We start from the raw sequence: 22,628 nt of genomic DNA, 5'->3' as shown, positions 1-22,628 counted from the left end.
GACTCCAAGTTATTTATTTATTATTAAGGCAAATGAATATCGCTCAGTGGAAATGAATCTCCAGTTTGAACATGTCTTTTTTAAATTTCCCCTGGTATTTACTCAATAATGAAATATTTACAATGATGAATACCTCTCCAAAAGCCTTTAAAAGTTCATTTAATGTCTATTTAATGCAGACGACTCAGTGCTCCTCTATTCTCTCTCTGTTCTTTAGTCTCAGAGCCGGCCACAGCCTTGAAACCGGCTTCTCCTCTCTGCGGCTGAGTTGATGTTGTGACAGGCCGTGAGAGGCAAGGATACACACTGTCCTTATTCTGTCACCTTCCCCCATTGGCTTCGACTGGCCCCAACACTTGCATTCAAGCCCCTATAGCGCAGCCAATAAATCACTGTCTTCTGATACAATACAAGAGAAAGTTTGCTCAAGGAGCTCGGCTCAGACATTATCAGTGTTTGGTCTCGATCTATTTTGGTCCTCTCCTTTTCAGCTGCTGGATGTCTTGACATGAAAGGATAGATATGCCAGTGGCTCAAACTGTGATGAAAACTGATGTTCCCTCGCTGCATTAATTGTTCGGATAATAATAAAACTGATCTCCTCCCTCCGGCATTTCACTTACAGACGTTTGCTCTTACCTCTGTCGGAATGCGTCCGCACGATTATCCAAACTGCACGCGCGTTCGCTCACCGCTCGCCGTGACCTTTTGTCGCGTAACTTTGAGAGGAAAAGTGGCACTTCATTTTCTATGTTCAGGCCGTCTCTGGGGAAGCTTTACGGCTGATGCATGTTCCCCAGCTGTGTGTGTCCTCCTCAAACAGTCACCCATTAATCTTTGAGCACCTCCTATCAATGCATCCCCTTCCCCGTGTCATCAGCTCTCTCAGTCACCTCGTAATGTATGCAGTGACAAATTGACGGAGCTGTAGAATGACCTTATGTCACTTTACGTCGTGATGTATCCATGGACGAATTATGACACATGAAAAGCCTCCCTCAACGTTCATTCATTCGTTTTCTGTAACTGTAGCTTGTCCTCTGCGGGGGTCGCAGCTGTCATTGGGCGAAAGGCAGGGTACACGCTGGACTCATCTCCAGTCTGTATCAGGGCTAACACAGAGAGACAGACAACCATTCACACTCACACCTACGGCCAATTTAGAATCACCAATGAACCTAACTAGCATGTCTTTGGACGGTGGGAGGAAGCTGGAGTACCCGGTGAGAACCGTGTACACAGGGAGAACATGCAAACTCCACACAGAAAGGTCCCAGTCGGCTGATGGATTCAAACCCAGAACCTTCTTGTTGTGAGGCATCAGTGCTAACCACCACGCCACTGTAAAACTGCAGGCGGCTGAAGCTTGAAATACATTGTAATGACGCTGTTCCTTTAACCAATCACATTTCAAGCTTGTATTGGATGGTCATTCTGATAGCTATTTGTTGAACCCACGATGGCTTATGTAGTCTTTTAGAAATGCCATTTCTATAAGACATTTTGTACATCTTTGTAGGCATGTTGTGTGTCTTTGACCCCGTTCAGACCTTGCATTAACATCCAAACTGCGCAATCCAATCTCAAGCAGCCAGCTTGAGTAGTCATTTTCTGTCTTTGAGGTAGTTTTGCATCTCTTTGTGTTGTTCTGTGCCTCTTTGTCTGCGTCTTTCGTCTCTCGTGACCCTTTAGGAACCCCGGTCTGTGTCTTATGGGCCCTTTTTATAATGTATCACTTTGCACAGGCTCGTTTAAAGGTCAGGAGTGAGGCCGCAACGCCGCACATGAGTGAGGCCCGGCTGGCGTTAACCATCAAGACGTCAATATAAAGCTCCCGTGCCATGATGGATCTGCCCGTGTTAAAAGAATGGGTGTCACACGGCGATGATTGAAGGCTTTTGGCGGCGGAATGTCACTGAGAAAAAACTGGGGATTTGAAATGATTGCACAGGTAAAAATGAAAACTGATTGGATGGCAAAATACACTTTTTGTCAGCAAATCAAGCACTTTTATGCAAATTCCTACAAGCAATTTTTCATTTATTCACACATCTGTCATCTGAGTCAGACCACAGATATCAAGCATGCAAAAAAAAAAGGCAGCGTTTGCCAGACAGCGAGGGAGCCAAAGGCAATGATTTGCATTGAAAATGGTCCCATGGGATTGGCTGAAAGTGCTGAATAAACAAATTAGATCTGAGGTTTTAGAGTTGGACCTCTGCAAAAAAAAAAACTCAGACAAGAATGAGTTAACATAATTTGCACTGGCGATCACTCCTTTTTTACTACTACTACGGCTTTGTGAGATTGTTAATTGATGCAACATAACGTAACCGTGTCCTGTAGGTAGTAAAACGAATATTCAGTTTATCTGTTAAAAATCCAGATGTATCTTGTTTAATTAGCTAACGTTAAGATATTTTCCTGCAACCTCGGAGCTCATCTACAGAATTGCAGCTCACATTAATGTTCTCAATCTGTGGTGGTGGAGCTGCAGCTGCTGTGTGGAAGAGGAGTAGGTTTAAATCATTCTTGCTACGCACTGTATTACTAAACACGAAGTTAGATTACAGAAAATTCTTGTTAGCTAAGCTGTTGGAAAAGAACCTGATGCCGACCATATGTCTGATGTCTTTTTATATTTAGCGGGAACTTTCTTTTTCTTATTTTTTCTCCTTCTTCCTCTTTTCATTGAGTGTTATACACAATTTACCTACAGTTGGCCTTCTGATTGGTCTACTGACCGCCAATCTGAGGGCTTCTAGCATCTGTCAAGTTCTGTGTTACTGTTGCTAGGTTACATAAACAAGAGCAATGCAAGAGGGTGCATTTCCATAAAAAACATGGCTATAGTTCATCTATCCTACCAACAGTGACATTGGAAGCAGTGTTGCCAGATGGGAAATAAAGAAATATCGTACTGTCGCTTTAAAATTATTGTATTTTGACTCAAACTATCGTATGTACTAAAACAACATGAAAAAACTACACACACGAGAACATTTAAAATCAAAGCTATTCTATGTGCTTGGAACTGCAATAACATAATAGTATGAAACACGAAGGCTCAGCTGTTTGAATGAAGCTTTATTCATCGTCAGTCAAATGGCAAACCATCGTATATTTGCCCTTTTATACCGTATAGGCCGTGAAATTATCGTATAAATATGATAATTAACGTATATCTGGCAACACTGATTGGAAGTCATGACTTGACAAAGGGTAGGAGCTATCTGGTTGGTGGTCAGCAGACCAATCAGAAGCTAACAAATGACGAAGATTACAAATTACAAATAAATGCCTGCCTCAGATTTAAAGATAATCAGCTAATTTATCATTATGTCCACGACTGAAATTAATAAATCTATAATGTTTTAATCCTTTTTCAGCGACTAATATTACTGTCTGCATGAAAGATACCACAGCTCACTAGTGACACTTGAACTTACATTAAATAGTTAACATCCAATCTAATGATTAACAGACATTTACACTCATCAAAATTTAACTCGCAGGCTAATAGTGTGTTATTAACATATTTAGCAATTGCAGATTTGTTCATTTGAATGCATTTTCCAGTCATCTTGAAGATGTCATTTTAGCTCTGTTTTGGTCTCCACCAACTCCTGAAAAGCCGCTTGGCTGCTAAATGATCCACCGATGTTTATATATGTGAGCACAACATAATCATTTTGTACTTTATTCTTATACAACACTGATTGCTGTGGCTTTAAGTGGATTTATTTTATTACGCCTCTGTAGTTGCACGTAACCAACATCAGTAAGAGAACACAAAGAAGGGAATGTGACAAGATCGCTAAATGTTTTGAAACACTTCAGGTGGCCCTTTACGTCTACGGCTTACTCATTTATTCCGTGCACTTGAAATAAAATATATATATGCAAACCATTTATATGCCTTTCAAATGAATTTCCACCATTGTGAACTAATGAGTTCACTGAGGTTAAGCGTTAAAATACTCCAACATAATCAGTTTCATTGTTAGGCACTCACACTTATCTCCAATAGTTCAGCCAGATAAAGCAACTAAGACAAAAGAGGGCTTCGCCAAGGAGCAGATAGTGTTACTGTGTTGCACTTAAATCTTTGCTTTTCCTCTTTGCAAACAATTTAAAGCTTTACAAGACCAAAACAAGAATTTGTGAATTTTTAAATTGGGCGCTACAGCCTTTTAATCCCTCTGCACTGGTGAATATTTAATGTGAAAGCAGAATGAGATCCCATTTGCGCTTGAAAAACAATTAGGAAAAGGAGAGCAGGACAATTGTAAATGTATTGAGGTCAGCTTGATTTTATTGTACTCCGGAGAGATCATTTTCAGTATCAAACTAAATATATATGTCTTCCCCATTTTGAAGTGATTTGATAATCCAGGAGTGCCGCAGCTCTGTCCATCTGGTTAACTCGGAAGCTTTAAAGTTTGTTGAGTGTCAGGAAGGGCAGCACAGCGGGAGAAAGATGAAGACAGAGTCCAAGAGGGAGAAAGAGGTGGGAGAGGAGGAGGCTCAGGTCGAGTCCTCAAAGTGCCGGACTGTTCTACTTAAAGATCTTTAAATAGGGTGATTCACTAGAATGCCTCGCTCTCATCCGTCTCTGTTCTCGTTGAGGCTCCGCGGGATAAACTGGGGGCTGAGCATCACGGGAAAGTGGGTTGTGGCGTGGACAGCAGGACGGGTCGAGTCATCGCTGGAGGAGCAAACCGGACTCATCCAAATTGCCCGCAGGGATCAATGCACTTACTTCATTAGAGAATCGTTGTCTTGTAAAATAGGGACACAAATCTTGATAAACAGCCATCATACATAAAACATAAGTCAAAGCAACGAGATAATGGATCCACTGGAGCCAGAGATGCTCTGAAAGGCACGATTCATCCGTGTGGTTAGTGGAGTCATTTACCTTCCGTCTGAATTCGCTGTGATTTCCCATTGCAGCTGATTGCCTCTAATTTCAGCCGAGCATCTGGGGAAAGGGATTCATTGTGGAACAAAGAGCGGGGGCTCTGGGTTTTTGGATAAGGGAATGCCATCTAAATGATCTCCAGTGGACGCAGTTTAAAAGGGAGGCTAAATGGCGGCGTGGAATGCTTCTCTATCTGAAGCTCATTACCCGCCTCTCAGTTCCCCGGAGGCCTGGCTCAGCTTCATGCTGAGCACTTTTCTGCCAGGAGGAGGGTGATTACAACATTTTGCTCAACAAAAAGCTCCCGTCCCCCTCGCTTTTCTCATCACTTCCTGTCTTCTAACTCCCCCTCTTTCTCTCAGTGGTCACCCCCTTACCGCTGCGTTTCTCTCAGACTCCCTCTCTCCTGCGCCTCGCGGGCACCCCAGGCTATTCTAGCTCTGACTGATTTGTCTTTTTGTCCTGCCTATGATTACAACACTTGGAGACAGTCAAGCTGTGAATGGTATGGGAGAATGTTTATTCGCCAGCAGACAATAGTGAATAAGCAGAATTATGAATGATACATCAGCACGTAAGCCAGACAACAACAATATTGGCAACAACAACACAAAAGTGTATGGAAATCAAAAGATGTTTGAAAGCGAGCCGCTGAACGGCAAGCAGATGGGATAAACACTGATGTACGCACAGGGTACCATCCAGCCAGGGAGGAGCGGAGGCCTACGCATTTCTCTGCCAAGGCTCGATGTACTCAAGACCCAGATGGGCAAAGATGTCCTTTTCAGTCGTAGCTGCCAGGAACTCTTTCTAGGGAGAGGGCGGAAAACAAAAAAGTCAGCGACCGACTTGTGAAGAAATGTGCAGGAATTTGTCGATATGACACCCGTGCAGATCCACAGATTCTCAACTTTAGGCTCAGCTGGCGCTCACACCTTGCACTTGCAGCTTTAGCTGTGCTTGCATTTGGGCTTCTGCAACCAGTCAATATCAGGTTAAGGTTTTATTCCCCCAGGTTGTGTGGAGGCTCAAGCTTGCCGTGACTGTGCAGATTTACATTTGAGCATCCGACTCCCCCTCCAACCCATAAACACCCTAACCTTGCTCTAAGTGATGGCTCTCTTTAGCCGATGAGTATTTTCCCTGACAAATCACGACAGGCCTATTAACTGCTGGCTGTCTCCCAGCGCCATGTGATGGGATATGTCTCTATAGGAGTGGTGACGAGGCCTGACTCACCTTGGGAGCCAAACAGCCTGGAGAGAGAGAGTTGTGTATTCGGATGTGTCCTGCCTTTAAGTGCTAAACTGGACCTGACACGTTGCGAAGAGATGGCAGGAAAATCCAGAGCACGTTGGCTCCCACTGTCAAGCCAAAGGCAGAGATCACTGAGAGCAACTAGGAGAGGAAAACACTACAAGGCACGTCTCCCTCCGTACTGGCTTGTTATTTATAATGCAAATGACAGGGTAGCCATGCAGCAGGGAGGTTAGCTGCATTGAACGTTGCTCCTATCATACCTCTTTAAATCTATTTAAAGAAAAAATTAGTTTAATTAAATTAAAGCATAGCAAGCAAACAAGTAGCTTGTTGCTTTGGCCATTCCCAAATATCTGGGACATAGTCTTAGCTTGAAACCAAGCTGCACCTAGCCTAGTCCGAGGTGCACCAACTTCCCCGCCTATGAAATTTCCGTGGCAAGGAAAGTTGGCCTGGGGTTGTTGCGTTGGGAACTGATTATGCCACAACAATAAGGCTCTGATTGGTTGTGTACAGAGGTATTTTTTTTCTGTATCACTTGAAACACTCCCCATAGTGGAGTCCAAATGGTGTGTTCCGTAGACTCTAAAAAGACGGATGGCGGAACTTCTCCTCAAAAGTGAAGGCCAAGCAAGTAGAGCTCCCCCTGGTGACTGGCTGCAGTATAGATCATAAGCTCCACCTCCTCCATGTTAGCGGATGGGACTTGGGCCAAACTAAAACACTAAAATACACGTCAAATAATTTTTTTTTCAAGAATGGTTTCTGTCATTTTAGGTAGTTAATATAATGTTGATACATGTTCAAGTGTCATTTTTTTGGATACGTTTCGTTTTAGTTTTGTTGTTTGATACTATAGAAACAGGATGTGACATAATGGTGACCACCAGTTGCTGTGACGACCAGCTGTAAAGTGAGAGTTGTAAAAAATGTGGTCATCGATATCGTGGCTCCAACCATATTGTGCAGACTCCTGTTCCAAACTCACAAGATGGCGCCGCCCGTATCCCCGGGAAAATAGCATCAGTTTGACCAATGCAAGGAAGTGGGGACATATCGTCCATATTTATATACAGTCTATGGTGTGTTCCCTGGCTCTGAGAACTGACTCTGGTTATTAGAGGCTAGCATAGTCCAACATATTTAGCCAGATCACTTCATTCAGTAAGTAAAGGTGAGAAGAGTGCTCATGTAGGTGTATTAACCTTTTCCACCACACTGAGAAATAACATAACAAATCAAAAACATTATATTATTGCTATAACTCAGTGCGCTCAGTTTGTGCTTCCATGGACGTAGTGTTCTGCTGAGTAGGACTGAGTTAGATGTGCACATTACTGTCAGTTCTATCTGTACTTGTTTTTCTGGTGTACCAGCACGGACATTACAAGGGACAGGTTGATGTAAATGGGAGTTGTTTTTTTTTTTGTTTTTTTAAATGTGACTTATTGTTCACTATCCACTTTGCTCTCATATCAAAATTCAGCCCACGGTCTCTCCACGATCCTCAGCTTCAGAGCCATATCAGCTGGACCATCAGTCAGCGACTCCTCCAATTTAACTGTCAGCATTTCCAAATCCAGACGCTGCCTGCTTTTCAGACAAACGCTCTGCATGTGCCTTCCACTGAACAAGACCTGACAACAATCAACAAGTCGATTTTTGACACATTGTTCTCGCTCTGAAACTCATCCAATACGGGAGAAGCATCAAAGCCCGGGCCGGCGAACCTCAACGATAGTTTTCTGATCTATGCTTCAAAGACAGGGGGAACAGCAAGGGATTTTCTTTATCTGAAATCCTGCGTCCAGATCATTAAGTCTGCTGAAAATGTCAGCAAGTTAGGACAGGAGGGCAAGCTACTTTTCATCAGAGGAGTTTGCAGCTGGGTGTTAGGTTGTTAAACTTTAGTTCTAGAAGGCTAAAGGTGGTGTTCGTGGATCCTCGTCTTTCATTTCTGAGCGTTACCTTCTTTTGATGCTGCTTCTGCAGTCTAACTATACTCTTGAAGGGATTTGTGCAATCAACAGTGAGTCTATTTTTGTCAAATTGTCACAATTCCTATGCTTTTATATTATGATCATTTATTTCAGCACATTTTCCACAAAGCTGCCTTGAGGGTTCCAAAAGAGAAATCCGGAGAACAAGTAAAAAAAGGCTCCGGTAATTCATTCTGACAACACAGCATCTATTATGTTGTACATCAGGTATATCAGAAACACAGGACGGATACTTTTATGCAAATTGCTTGCATGAGTCAGGTTCAGGAGGTAAAACCTGCATTATCACCGGACTGCTTAAGTTACAAAAACAGACCCAGTCGCAATAATCCTCCATATCCATCCTGATATGAGATAACTATCTGAGGTTAGTTCTTTCCCTTTCATTTTCGGCAGCACACAAAGGCATTTAATCAGCACTGTCCAGAGAAATATTATCCCTCCTTCACAAAGAACAGTGTATTGTTGGTGAAACAGTATTACGTTTGAGTAAAACCATCCTGAGGACCATTAACCGGTCCACCGCCGCCTGTATTTTTCACCGTTCTCATAACCCTGAGCCCATTTATTGCTCTTACCACTCAAAACACATGAAATGCAGACGCACTGCGCTGCAGTTTATGATATGGCGAGCTATACTGTATTAAACATGCAGGTGATAAAAAGTGGAGGTAGGGGGTTGGAAGGAGGGAGCGAAAGAACGCGGGCGAGGAAAGAGAGTGCAGAAACAAAGCTGACGCGATTTGGAGGAAATCCATATTTCTGGCAACACATGGCAGGGCTTATTGTTCAGAGGAAGCAGAGGGCAACTCAAGAGATCCAACTAAAGGAGAAAACACAGGGCACAGATGAGATTCTCAACATTACCAATTTAGCCATTGTTCTGGATCAAGGCTAAAGCCCTCTCTGTCCGCTGCACTGTCTACTTTCCTCAATTCCTGCAATCCTTACATGCCCTGAGGGAGACGTTGCTTTATTTACTTACTACAACACATTGTGGGCTCCCTGAGAGATAAATCCACATATCTTATGTACCTCTGAGTTCTCCCCTTTAGGCATACAAAGGGAAGCTGCACTTGAAACGGCAACAGCAGCTTTTATACTGGAGTTTTGGTGTATCATAAGAAGCTTAGAGGTAAGGAAGAGAGAAGCAGTTAATTAGAAAGAGAGGTTATCTCTCTGAGACACTCGTGTTGTCGGTGACTGGCAAGCCATCAGCACCGGCAGCCAGAATGGCAGCGGTGTGTGTTACCGCGAGCCAGTGTCCTTGACTTAATAAGGCGCTAATCAGCTACATGTTTCTCTGTCTGCCTCGTAATGACATCCCCCGTGAACGAGAACACATATCAGTTCCTGGAAAACATCTGCCCCTTCTCTGCTGCCCGTCATCCTCCCTCTGCCACCCGGCCCACTTGCTTGATGGATGGAGCTGATGGACATGGCTGCCTGCCCGACTCCGGCCCGATTCAACTGACACATCAAAGAGAGAGAGAGCGAGAGAGAGGAGGAGAGGGAGACAGAGAGACAAAGAGGCAGAGGAAAAACCTGGATAACCATTCAACCCTACTCGCCAGCAAGCATCTGAAGGACAGAAACATGGCAGGAGCTCAATATCAGCCCCAAAGAGCTTCACCAGTGAAAAAGAAAAGAATTAAAACATATTTGGCATGAGATCTGAAACTATGCACTGTAAAAAAAAAAAAATCATACTTGACTTTAGTTGAATCCACAGATGTTTTTTGTCATTAACCATCAGCTGTATGAATTTTACCACAAAACCATCTCCTTTCCCATTTCAGATTGTATCTTAATGATTACTTCTGGTTTGAAGTCTTGACAAATTAGCTGAATACGTCATACGTCTTCATTGCACCTAGGGAGTTGTCGCTGAATTATCTTAGTAGTTAGTAGTAGTAACCCTAACCCTAACCCTAAGGACAAACATTGTTCACCCGACACAATATCAGCCCGAATGAGCATAAGAGCTTCACAACCAGCAAAGAAAAGGAATTAAAACATATTTGGCATGAGATCTGAAACTATGCACTATAAAAAATAATCATGCTCAAATTCAGTAGAATCCACTCATCCTGTGTCATTTATCATAAGCTGATAAATTAGAGTTTTAAGACGTCAGCATTAAACCATCTCCTTTCCCATTTTAGATTGTACCTCCATGACCTCTTCTGATTTGACGTCTTGAGATGAAAGAAATTAGTTGAACATGTCATATATCTTACTGAGTTGTATTTTTTTTCTCAGTTCTCCAATTTAGTCAAATCTACTGATTTTGTCCCATTAATTCAATGTACATCCATATAATTTTTTTTTTCAAAATGTAAACATAAAACCATTTCACTTCCCATTTTAGAACGTACAATAATTACTACCCCTGATTTGAGGTCTTGAGGTGAGTTGAGTATTTTCAGTCTTACTTCATTGTACCTGTGGAGTAGTAGTTAATTTTTCTCAGTAAGTATTTATGTACAAACATTGCTCGCTTGACTATTTATCTATTAACACACAGCTGCTCATCTTTGCTGACCACTGCTAAGAGTTTCATTCCAATGCAGAGCTCTATCAAAGCATTCACGCAAAAATGTTGCACCTCAACCTCTACTGGCAAGATCAAGAGACGTCACGCACTAGAACTATTTGAAGTGAAATCTTTATGTTGATCTATTTTTATAGATAGATCCTGATAACCAGCAACATACACTATAAAAAGTAACTGTGTGCTACATGCCCAACACTAAAGAGCAAAAAGTAAATGCTGGACTCGCCATTATCCAATGGCTACAAACTCTTAAAGAACGTCAGTGTACGCTAGCTGAATGCGTAAATGGGCAACTACTTGCAAACAGATTTTTAACCAGCACCACATCAGCACACATTTTAAATTGCGCCCCTGTGCCTCTCAGTGAGGTGTAGAAGCATGTGGTTTTCATCCAGCCAGTCAAAGGAGATCAATGCAACATTCTCAGGTCAAATGTGGTCTGCAAGGTCCACCTCTGCATGAACACTGAGTGTAACTGATTTATTAGATACCAGGAAGAAGAAGTGGCCTAATGTTGTCTAATGTGATAATGTTGAAAAGTGCCTGAATCAGCACTTACGTTCTAAATGGCTTACACTGCCTAATCCCAAAGGCTTATCAATATTTCTTATCTGCAATTCATGCATGTATGTTATATCCACATCTACTGTCATTTCAATGCCTGGCTATGTTAACTTCAGTGTGTACAGTTAGGAGCTTAAATCATTGGTAAAGATATACATAGTATGTAAAACAAAAATAATTTAATTAAAATAAATAAATAAAAATGATCTTATATAATACTATAACCTCTTAGAGAGAGAGATATCTTTAGACACACAGTGACACAAAAGGAAGCACAAGACTGCTAAGAGAACCGAGCTAAAGGTCATGCAGATAAGTATGCAAACACAACATGAAATCCATGCAAATTCGCTTACGCAAGCTCCCCAGTAGAGAAAATGAACAGAAACTTCACTGAGAGGGCTGTCATCTCAGTTTCAGCCTGCATGGCCGTGTATCAAGAACCCCAGTATGGAGGTCAGACTGAATAGCAGACGCACATAAAGCTTTCAAAAGCATCCATTATATGTGCATAGGTCTAATGATGAAAGGAACATATTCAGGGTACTTTATGTTTGAGGACATCCACCTATATATAAAGAGCACAAGGTAAACTTCCATATAAGGAGACACTCAGAGGCAGACGGGAATGTGATGTTTTTCTTCCACATACAGTAAATTTAGAGTTATCAAATCCGCTAATGTCCTCATTCCACTTCTTTATTTGAGCTTTCTTCTTCTCACTGACAGTTAGAAACAGATTACTTTATTGCCTGGAGATCAAGAACAAAAATACTTTGATTGCCTCTAAGTCAATTTGTCTTTATTGCAGCACACGGGAAAGGGCTGACAGGGGCAGAAAAAGTGGGAAGTCGATTATGCCCCTGTGTCTTCCTCTCGCAACGATCCGCCGCACACCCACGCTCCCCCCGTGCTCCGGTCTGCAAGAGCTCGGTTCACAGGACAGCCTGAGCAACCAAAGAGGGCACAGACACCTCACTAATCACACCGGCAATTAGGGCAAGCGTCATAAAGCACCGCTGCCTATAAAACCGCTATCGAGTTCAGTGTTATCGTCATTACCTTATCCTTCCCCGGCTTGCTAATCAGCCCGTGCACTGGGCAGAGAGGCAGACGGGCGGGAAATAATGAATTCCTAATCAGAAACAATGGGATCCTCGCTCGACGTTCCCGGGGTGTTATGGCTCTCTGCTCCCATAGAGGGGTAAACATTTGCAAATCAAAGTTATTTAGTTGATTAGGCTGCCCAAAGGCAATGAACACAGACACATCAAATAGTTAGAGAAGTGTAATAAAAGCTTTTTGTCTTTCCCTGCGTCCTGATAATGTGACCAAAGCAGTAGTTTGACGCCTCAAAATTCAAGCTTCCACCAGTGTACCGTATACTGTCATTTATTAAAGGAACTCGAACATAGCAATTACAATTTATGACTCATTTCCGAAGTATGCGATTGTTTTTTTGCACGCGGTCAATACATAGAAAACAGTTATTTGTTGCCCCATTAAAAAAAGCTCACACATTTCTATGTGTAATACAATATATTTATCTAACTTCTGCAGATAATAACGACCTTCAAGCGTTCTCAAGGAACTCCACATGAATAATGACGGCATAAACAAAGTATAAATTCATACAAGACATTCTTGGAATGGGCTTTTCTCTGGCTGGAAAGATTGGCTTTATTATATGTTTTTTCCACTTTTTGCATTACTAATCATATTACAGAAATTAAATTAACCTCTAATTAAAGCAAAATAATGTGACTTCCTTCCTGACATATATGAAAAGTGGAATCCATCACGCACAGTGGCTTGATGCCACACGCTGAGAACCCTGAAACAAGCTCCAATATGGTGTTAATTTTAAAATGAAAACAGATGCAATGTGGTAATTTACCACCAACAAGACTGTTAATGAAAGGTGTCACAGTCTTCAAGCTAACATAACGGCAGATGAAAATCTTTTACTCGAGGGTGTGTCGGTGCACCATGGTGCTCTTGGCATATTCTAAAATGGGTAAAGATATAGAACTTTAGTGGGGCTAAGGCAGACAAGTAATGCTAGCACCTTGAGACAGAATCCACCTGTCATTCAAAAGCCAATGGCTGCATTTATGCATAACTTTAAGCCTTGATTTGATGTAAACTGATGAGTTATATAAGAAATTCACCACAATGTATAGATGTAACAATTGGGGAAATTAGCAATAAAGATCAAAACCTTAAAGCAGGCATGAACCTGCTTATTTCTGCTGTAAAGTTGATCAATTGTACACTGGGGCTCTGAGGAGATGTGAAGCAGCCTCAAGTGTTCATTTGAGGAACTGCAGTGTTTGGCATCTTGCGTTGACTACATTACTTTTTTAAAGCATGAGATTAGTATTACCAGGAAACATAATGTGATTTAGAAATGACCACCCCAGTCATCATCATTCAGTCATCTAGTGTCAGGTCTGTGGGATTGAACCCTCTCTAATTGGAAGGGGTTGTACCGACTAGTTTATGCTTTAAGCAGGAAGTCGACTAGTCACAGATCTCGTAAACAATAACAACGCAGATGCCTCCTAGAAGACAGGTGAGGAGCCTAGTGGGTTATTGCAGCAAACTGTGTGCGGTTCATCAAGTATGTGGAAATACTTCCTGAAATACAACAAAAGTACTACTGCAGTGCACCTGAAAAGACATCTGCTAACGCTAGCAGAGGAATGGTCCATATCCTCTCGACAGCAGCCAGTTAACAACTTCACCAAACGCCCCGCGGTAACAGAGAGAAGGAGGCTGCACATCAACAATTTGTTGGTGAATTTCAGTGTCTAAAGTTATTAGACCTTTGGATGCTATACACAGGAAGGCTTCAGAGATTTGTTTCTTACAACACGCTGTGAAGCACTATTAAACGCTATTGACGGTGCTGATTTATATAGACTATACTCTGCAGAGCACAGTCTTGATAAGCTCATGTGTTTATGTTCAGTTCGGTTGTGTTCTATTAGTTGACATTGTTGCAGAGCAATTTTTGTGTCCTTGATGTCAGTGAATGCACCATGCGAGAAATGGAAGTCAGAGGTAGAGCTGAGAGTGTCAGCCTGACGGTGTTTATGGTGTTGACGTGGTCTACGACCAAGAGTGGTTTGTGTTCAAGCTTCAGTTACCTTGCAGCAACCCCTTCGTGGCATTCTTTGTGTGAGACGCTACAATATGTATTCAGGTCAAGAATATACGTAGAGTTCATTGTTGCAAAGTATTACTTTCTACTGTGTTTTTTATTAGAGCTGTCATCGACTAGTCAACGTTGACTCAACTTTCACATATTAGTGGACTTTAAGAAAATCTGTCAACCCCTACTAGTTTGCAGGCATTGATTAATGCAGCTAAAACCTAGCATAGCCAGGCTCAATTCTTGTAAGAATATGTGTTTCCTAATGTTTGGATTCCACTATGGGGCATACAACCAATTAGAGCCATTTTCTTATTTTTTTTCTAAACAAATTCAACTTCACCACGTTGCAGCCCTTCCACAAACATTTTCCTAGGCGAGGGAAGTCAGGCTAGCTTCAGGCTAGCTTCCCAAAAAACAAAAACAGTACTGCTCAATAGTGTGTGAAGAGCCTGTCTAATCCACCACGACTAATTTTTCTGTAATCTCCGCAATACAGATGTATATTGATTTAACAGCATTGTTTAGTGCTCATTCCAGAGAGGATTTCTACTCTCTACCCTCCAATGCAACATGTGAACTCTGTCCAAGAGGCTTGTTGCCAACCATTTTAATATTTTTTTTCTTAAAGTGCATGACCAAAGTTCGCAGGTTTCTTATGGGTCTGGCACAGCTGTACAAGCTTCTTCCTAATCTGTAGAGCCTGTAAGCGTAGCTTGACTCTTCCTCCTCACACGGACCCAAACAGAGCACTCTTCTAATGATAACAATAAATTAACTTTCTCTGCTCCACTGAAGCCCATAAATAATTAATTGGTTTGTTGAAGAGGGGCTAGTTTTGCATGACCAATTTGCTTCCTGCTCCAGACAGTGTGATCTGATGCTGCTGGCTCAGCACTCCACTCATTCTGCTCAATTAAATTGGCAAAATATGAGCTTTGTCTGAGAATTTTAAAAGGCACACTTTCACACTGATATGAGCTGAGATCTTCTAAGCCATTTGGAGAAACTGCAAATCATCGGAATGCGTAGGAAATGGTATACTTGATAGATAGAAGTGAAAGCTATAACTATGCTGTCTCCTAGTTTTGACATGTAAGGTAAACTGTCATTACTTCTATTCTTTACTCTCATGCTGTACTAATAGATGCACATGTCACCTTTAAACCTGACAAGGTTGGTGTTTCTAGTTTTTTCTGTGCTAGTGATGTGACGTCTGTTGCTTGAATGCAATATCACTCAAAAATAAGACAGCAAAGCTCAGAGCTGCACTGATCCCTAGAGGAAATCTCTTATCTCTATGAAGGTAGACATGTTTTTCAGGTTAGTCAATGCATGTCGTGCAACACAGCAGATGTTAACATTCCGTTTCTGCTATTTTCATTCTCTTTCTACAGTACAACCATTAACACAATCCCAACATGACTCACCACCTTGTGGAGTTACATTTTGAATGCTGTTTTCTTTCTGGTTACAATGCAAAGAATTTATGTTGGTTTTTAATCAGTAATTTCAGCTCGGTTTAATTACTGCACAGAACGTTCACATCCAGTTTCTGGAGGCCTGTTGCAAATTTTGAAAATATATATATATATAAATATATATATATATTGGAGCGGGTGCCTGTGATCAACCCAAATATCAGTTTGATTCGGTTGTATTGGCTGTGGTTAGAGCATTGCACATAAATCAGCAACGAGGGAACTCTGGGTTCTATTTTTGTGACGGTTTTGCGGAGGCATTTTTGCCAAATGCGCATGTTCTTGAAAGCACTCATTTCCAGGGTTGGGTAGTAACTGATTACATGTAATCTAGATTACGTAATCAGATTACAAAAATCAAGTAACTGTAATCAGACCAGACTACAATACAAAAATGCGTAATTAGATTACAGTTACATTGTTGGGGATTACCTGATTACATTTTATCATGCAAACAATGCAACTTTTTTATGATAGCCTAGCCAGTGTTTTCATTTGACAAGCAGCCCATTTGTTTGTTCACTAGATGTCATTATCATCCATTTGCCTGTGTAGTTTCTTGACAAGAAAAAGGTTCAAATCAAAACCCAAGATGGAGGAACCGTCAACGTCAACCAACCCAGATAGCAAAAAAACAGATTGGCAGATGGCAGACCGCTAGTGGCATGCCATTTGTGGTCCACCATCTCTTGAAATTTAACTTATCATGAATATTAAGAAAATACATGAAATGTTATTAAAGTGATGGATGAAGTATAACTAAATAAATGAAAAAGGTTTTAGACCAATAGTGACAAAATATTGGGGCATTTGACGACAACTCGCTCGCGGACAGCCAGTGAACCGATGAGCAAAACTCCAGCGGACTGCCAGGTCTATCCCCAGTGGGCTGACGGTGGTCCGCCAGCCTCTTGCTATCTGGGAAAAGACCTGTTCCAGTCGGCAAAAATACGTTCAGTACTTGGCAACATCGCCACAACTTTGAATTAAAGACAGAGGAAAATAAGATTGTGTATGTCTTGTACAAGTTGTGTAAAAAGTAATCCTAAAGTAATCAGATTACGTTACATGTTTTGGGTAATCCAATAGATTACGTTACTGATTACAAAATTTGCCATGTAATCTGTAATCAGTAATCGATTACATTTCAAAGTAATCTGACCCAACCCTGCTCATTTCGTATTTCGGTAACACACTGTGAATGTGCAACTGGGGAGTCAAAGGTGAGTCATATATGGTGCGCCGGTAATAATCACGCAGGGCAGGGGCGGCCATAAAATGTGCGCTTACAGAGACTCAGAGTTTCATGCAAGAGGAAGCAGTCATTTTGTGTTATTTTCGTTGCTTTACCAAGCAATGCGCATACCCGGAGATTGTCAGGTTTCTGGTGAAATAGGACCCAAATGCAAGACAGTAAGGGGATACTCACAAACTGGGGAACAAAACACAACTACAAATATAAGTGAGGACCAAGACTAAGAGAAGAACTCAGGAACACAAAGACAAACAGAGTAACATCACAGAAGGCAGGACTTTATATACAAATGGGTTAACAAGACACAGGTGAAACTAATGGGGCGGAGCACACAAGCAGAAACCAATCAACCAATCAAAGGAGGAAAAAAACAGGAGGTAAAACAAGACAAGAAACACCAAGGAAGAACTTTCCAAAATAAAAACAGGAAACAAAAGGAAAACCAAACAGAGTCACAGAAAACACTCAAAATACCACCCCATGACAGAAATCCTGAAACTTTTGTGTTTTTAATCACTTTCATGCAACACAGGGCTGCTCTATGCATCACCACCGCGTTAATAGGCTGAAAACCATTCTTCTTATATATGTCACTGGAGAGTTTCCTACATTAGAAAAAGGTTGATCCAAGGACAATTTAAAGTACCATATATGTACTTCGGTGTCCCATTGGGAGAGTGCTTCTAAGGAGGATCTTTGCTTTGAGCTGTTCCCTCCACAAAATGACACAGCGTGATTGGTTGACAGCTGACGGCTTTTTTAAAGGAAAGAACAGGGAAGGGACTGAAGCCTACACGGCCTGATTACTGTGTTATTCCTAATCCAACCCTGGTTCCGAGACCGTGTCACTGCGGCAACAATCCCGCCACGACATGTGTGCCTGCACCAAAACAAAAATAGAGCCCGTGACCAGCAGCTTCTCATGTTTGCCCTCTCGTATTTGGTGAAAAATGAACTTCAACCGTTGGTTTGGCAAACAGACAAATGCATCACCTCTGTGTGAAAGGGCTCAGAATAGTTCCCGTGCAACCTTTCCTGAACTGGGTACAGGCTGATTCACCCCTTTATGACATCAACTGATGACAGGGTTGCTTAAAAGAGATATATCCTAATTCTTATATTAGAAAAGTCCAGGGCTGCATGCACCCTTGGTCATCTGTCGCTTTCAAGTAAATTCAATATTAATGTAAATCACATTTCTGCACCTATAAGTATTACTATAAGTAGGGAGAATGATTCACTTTCTAAATTTTCTTTTATCCAGTCCAGTCCAATGACTAGTAGTCACTGACTGAAGTCTGGTCACTTGGTTCAAAGCTGCATCATCTTCAAAATACACTTTTCAACATTCATTACTGCACATAATGTCCAGACATTTGGCATCAATGTCTGTTCAGAATTGGGGGCAGTTGCTTTTTTTAACCTGTTACATTTTGTTCACAAAACTCAAACAGCTCCAAATGCTTACCACTAGAAAGCTTAAAGAGCCGGCTGTGCACTGCTTGAACAGATGTGGTGGGTCAACCAGACATGCATTTCCAAACCAAGCCCATGTCATCTTTTCTCTTATGAAACTGAAGCGTGCTATTTAAAAACACAATATGAAGCAAATAAGTGCGGGAACGTCTGACGTCAAGAATAAATCATTCGTCCGCCACCCACGCAAACTATTTTCTTTCCCTCCTATTTAGAAACTCGCACTTAAATACACAGTATAATTATGTCTCAGACGCTAGTGAGGAGTACTGAAATGTATTCTAATATAAAAATCCTGCACCAAATCTTAAAGCCCCTCACTTAAAGTTAAGGTATTCAGATAGAGCTGCTCATTCAACCGTGTTTTCATTTTTGGAGGCTGCAGTTTGTAGAACGTTTGAATTGTACTCTGTTGCATATTTTGCATTTTTAGCCAGCAGGCTAAGCTAAATAAAAGAAACTCTTTCTCCTGTGGATTCATTACCACTTTTCTGATGCCGTTTCACCACTTAACAGTAATGGAGGGTAATTTAGTGCAGGAATGTTAGAATGCATTAGTTTGAACTAGTGTACCTAATGAACTGGCAAGTATGTGTAAAGAAGCCTAATCTTATGTGGTAAAATGAAAATGGCAACAGGTATTTTCTCCAACAGGCTGACTTTATCTTTAATCCTTTCAAACTAAAACTGGCAAACAAAAAAATAAATAATAATAATCTTAAAATATGTTCACAATTAGAGAATGCAATTAATATTTTCCTCATCAATGATGTATTATTTCACCCTAGAATGTTAATTTTTTTTAACCTGGCATGTCTAATCTGTGGATTAACCACATCACTACTTTGGTATGGTTTGTTTGCGAGTGTGGAACGACTGAATACTCTACTGTACCTGCAGTAGTTTCCAGCCCTCCAGCAACAGGCTTAGTTTTAAACACCGGGATGAGGCTGCATGCTTCAAAGGTCAAGGCAGCTTAGGTCAGAGTTCAACTCTTTGCACTTACAGCCAATAGGAGACCTGGATGGCATTCACCTGGATCTGTTGCTTCTGAGATGGTTTGCAAAAAGTAATCCCTAAGGAGCTGACAATAGTTCTTAGTTAGTAGTGTAGAGCTTTTTTACTGATTTATTTAGTGACCGTGGTGGCTCAAACAGCACTACAGCACGTATCCAGACAAACTAACACGTCTCCTTGCTTCTCTAGGTGTTCTACAGTGAATCCACCCATGTTTTTTTTTTCTGAGGACATAAAAACCACAACATAAACCCGAGCCATCCCAATGACTGTTCAGTCGAGTGTCCCTGTAAATAAGTCATGGGGTAAACTGAAACGGGATAGAAGGGTGCCCGTGCCACCGCGAAGGGCCGTGTCAATTAAAGTCACATGACAAGCAGACATGGGCCGGCAACAGGCCCATCTGAAACCTCCCGCCGCCGTTGGCTTTCATCAATAATGAAGGAGGATCAGTCTCCTGGGTGAGCTGTCACGCATCCACATCTGTGTATTTATGTTCCCTTGTTTGTCGTCCCCTTCCAGCTCCCAAGCTCCCAGAGTCAACTAAGTTCTTCTCTTTACTCTGTAATTCCAGAAAAAACAGACTGCAGGTTGCTGGATTCGGGGGATAATAGCCTGCTATTGAATTCCATTTTTCTGCGATGCAAAACGCAGGCTCAATAGAATCTATAAATACTTCCCTTCTTTTTTTTTTCTTCTTTTTTTTTCAACCATTAAGCGCCTCTAACAGGGACTGTGTGGGTGGATGGGAGGCTGGAGAAGTGGAGGCAGAGGTACATTGGTGAGGTGGCTGTGGTGAAAAGGGTGACGGAGAAAGAAGCGCACAGTAAGTGAACAGATAATTTTCATGTAATTATCCTTAATGTGCTTCTCTTTTAGAGAGTTTCCTTCCTTTAGATGTGTCCATCACTCTTCTTTGCCCCTTAATTCCCCTTTAATGCGAGGCTATTTTTCAATAGATCCACGCTCCCTCCTGTATCATTACCCCCCTTCTGTCCGGCAATAGCTGTCAATATGATTCATCAGCGATGCTAACTGATGTAGTTTTCCCACTGTGAAAGCTGATTAGATGACCATCACTGCTGGTACAGCCTTGTCAGGGACCGCGGTCTGTGGGAATTGGGACAACGGCATCCAGTTTCTTCTCTTCTCTTCATGTGACACCGTCCTTCCCTTGTTTTATTGTCACAGCCGTCCCCATTCCCTTTAGCGCATTAAACGGCAGCCTCGTAAAGCTGCACTATAGGCAGCTATGTGAAAATCCACTTGTCCACTGTCAACATGAATCTAAAATTGCAGCTTTTTTTTTTTTTTTAAATGTGTCCCCTTCTCTTCAGCGCCGCAGACTCGCCCTATTTGCCCCAGAAAAAAAACAAAAAAAAATAACTGTGGCGTTAAACAAAATCTTCTCTGTCGAGCGAAAGTGATGAATTGAAACACAAAGCCAAAGCACAAACAATGTGTCAAACGGCAGTGAGGAGCAGTACATGCACAGAAAGTGACAGTCAGCACTGTCTCCCGTTTCATCCTTTACTGTCGTTTGCTATGAAGCATCACGGGCTGCCAGTTCACTGATGTCTTTGTCCATGTAATTCAAACGCTGCCAGTTTGAATCTGCCAAATATGGTACCTTCCTAAATGATGCTTTAATATTTTTTGTAATTAACAAGACATTTTGCAGGAACATTTCTACAATATCCACTGACCCAGTAAGTAATGATGTGCTGACATCTTTATTTTTAGCAGGTGGTTTGGTTTTCAGTGATATATCGCAGCAATTATGCATTGTCACGTAACTGGACACATACTGTATCTCCAGGTGCCCAAGGAGCCAAGAGCAGGTTAAAGTTTTTGCTCATTTAGTAAAAATATCCCAACATCTTTTAGGTGCATGGCACAAAATTCTGTCTTTTCTCCTACTGTCTGAAACTGCTGTTGGATCAGTTTGGTGCTAGTAGGAGTAATGCTTTGATATCTAGCGCTTTGATTGTACATATTAATGGATGAACAAGAGGTGCCACTGGCTGTTGCCATCTTGGCAGTGCAACCTAACTCCAACCTAATCTGAAAATGGGCAAAGAAGTGGAGCGCTGTGCTGTAAAGTTAGGGATTGACTCGCTTTTGGAGTGGCCTGAAGTGGTCATTAGAAGAGCTGCAGTTTTTGGAACCACTGTGTTGGCTTCAGTTTTAATCACTAACAGTGACTGTATTTAATACAACTAAACATGTTAGCATGCTATGTTAACTGGAAGCCACCAGCATTTTAGCATTCTCTGTGTTAGCATGCATACATTAGCATTTAGCTCAAAGTTCTGCTAAGCCTAATGCGCGGTTTATACTTCTGCGTCAATTTGACGGCGTAGCTACAGCGACAGCCCAGACCCTAACACTGTAGCCTGACGTGTTTCCGCTTTAGTATTTCCGGCTGCTTTTCCATTTCTGCAATTTTCGAATTGATTGGTTTGGATCAATAACGCTGGAACACATCGGGGAAAGGTTAACTGAGGAGGTTCGGAGATACAAACATTTGTACGACTCGTATTCTGCGAAATTTCGGCGAAACTTTCAGTCACCATTATTGAAATTGAAGCGGGAAGTAGAAGCAAAAATTAATCTGACTAGCATTGACTAGCATTTGGGTGGCGTTTTTACAAAGCGAGCCAGATTGGCGTGCGCACAAGTAAAAATGGCTCACACCCGCGTCGGCTACGTACGTAGGTTACGCCCGCAGAAGTATAAACCGCACCTAAGGCCACTAGCTTGCCAGTCTTGTTTTTTCCATCAATCTCCTCTCTGTATGTTTAATAAAAGCTCCAAGTCAAAGTGAAATTCACACCCATAAATAAGAAAATCCATAAAAATCTCAATGTGCAAAAATCATTAATATTAAATCAGTAGACCAGTTGAGGCAAGCTGAAACGTACCATTTTTTTAACT

General features: G+C 41.7%; 1 protein-coding gene across 1 annotated transcript in view; it reads right to left on the bottom strand.

Moving 5' to 3' along the window:
- Window positions 1-5,337: 5,337 nt before the first annotated feature.
- The window catches only part of dntt (deoxynucleotidyltransferase, terminal), an 87,186-nt gene continuing 69,895 nt past the window's right edge, over window positions 5,338-22,628 (bottom strand). The window contains exon 12 of the mRNA XM_084562353.1: window positions 5,338-5,734. Within this exon, the coding sequence (XP_084418479.1) occupies window positions 5,648-5,734 (87 nt within the window). The 3' untranslated portion in view covers window positions 5,338-5,647. The remainder of the gene's footprint in view (window positions 5,735-22,628) is intronic.

The sequence above is a fragment of the Chelon labrosus genome, assembly GCF_963514085.1.
Source record: "Chelon labrosus genome assembly, chromosome: 15".
Classification (NCBI taxonomy): Eukaryota; Metazoa; Chordata; class Actinopteri; order Mugiliformes; family Mugilidae; genus Chelon; species Chelon labrosus.
This window is presented reverse-complemented; position numbering and strand designations above follow the sequence as displayed.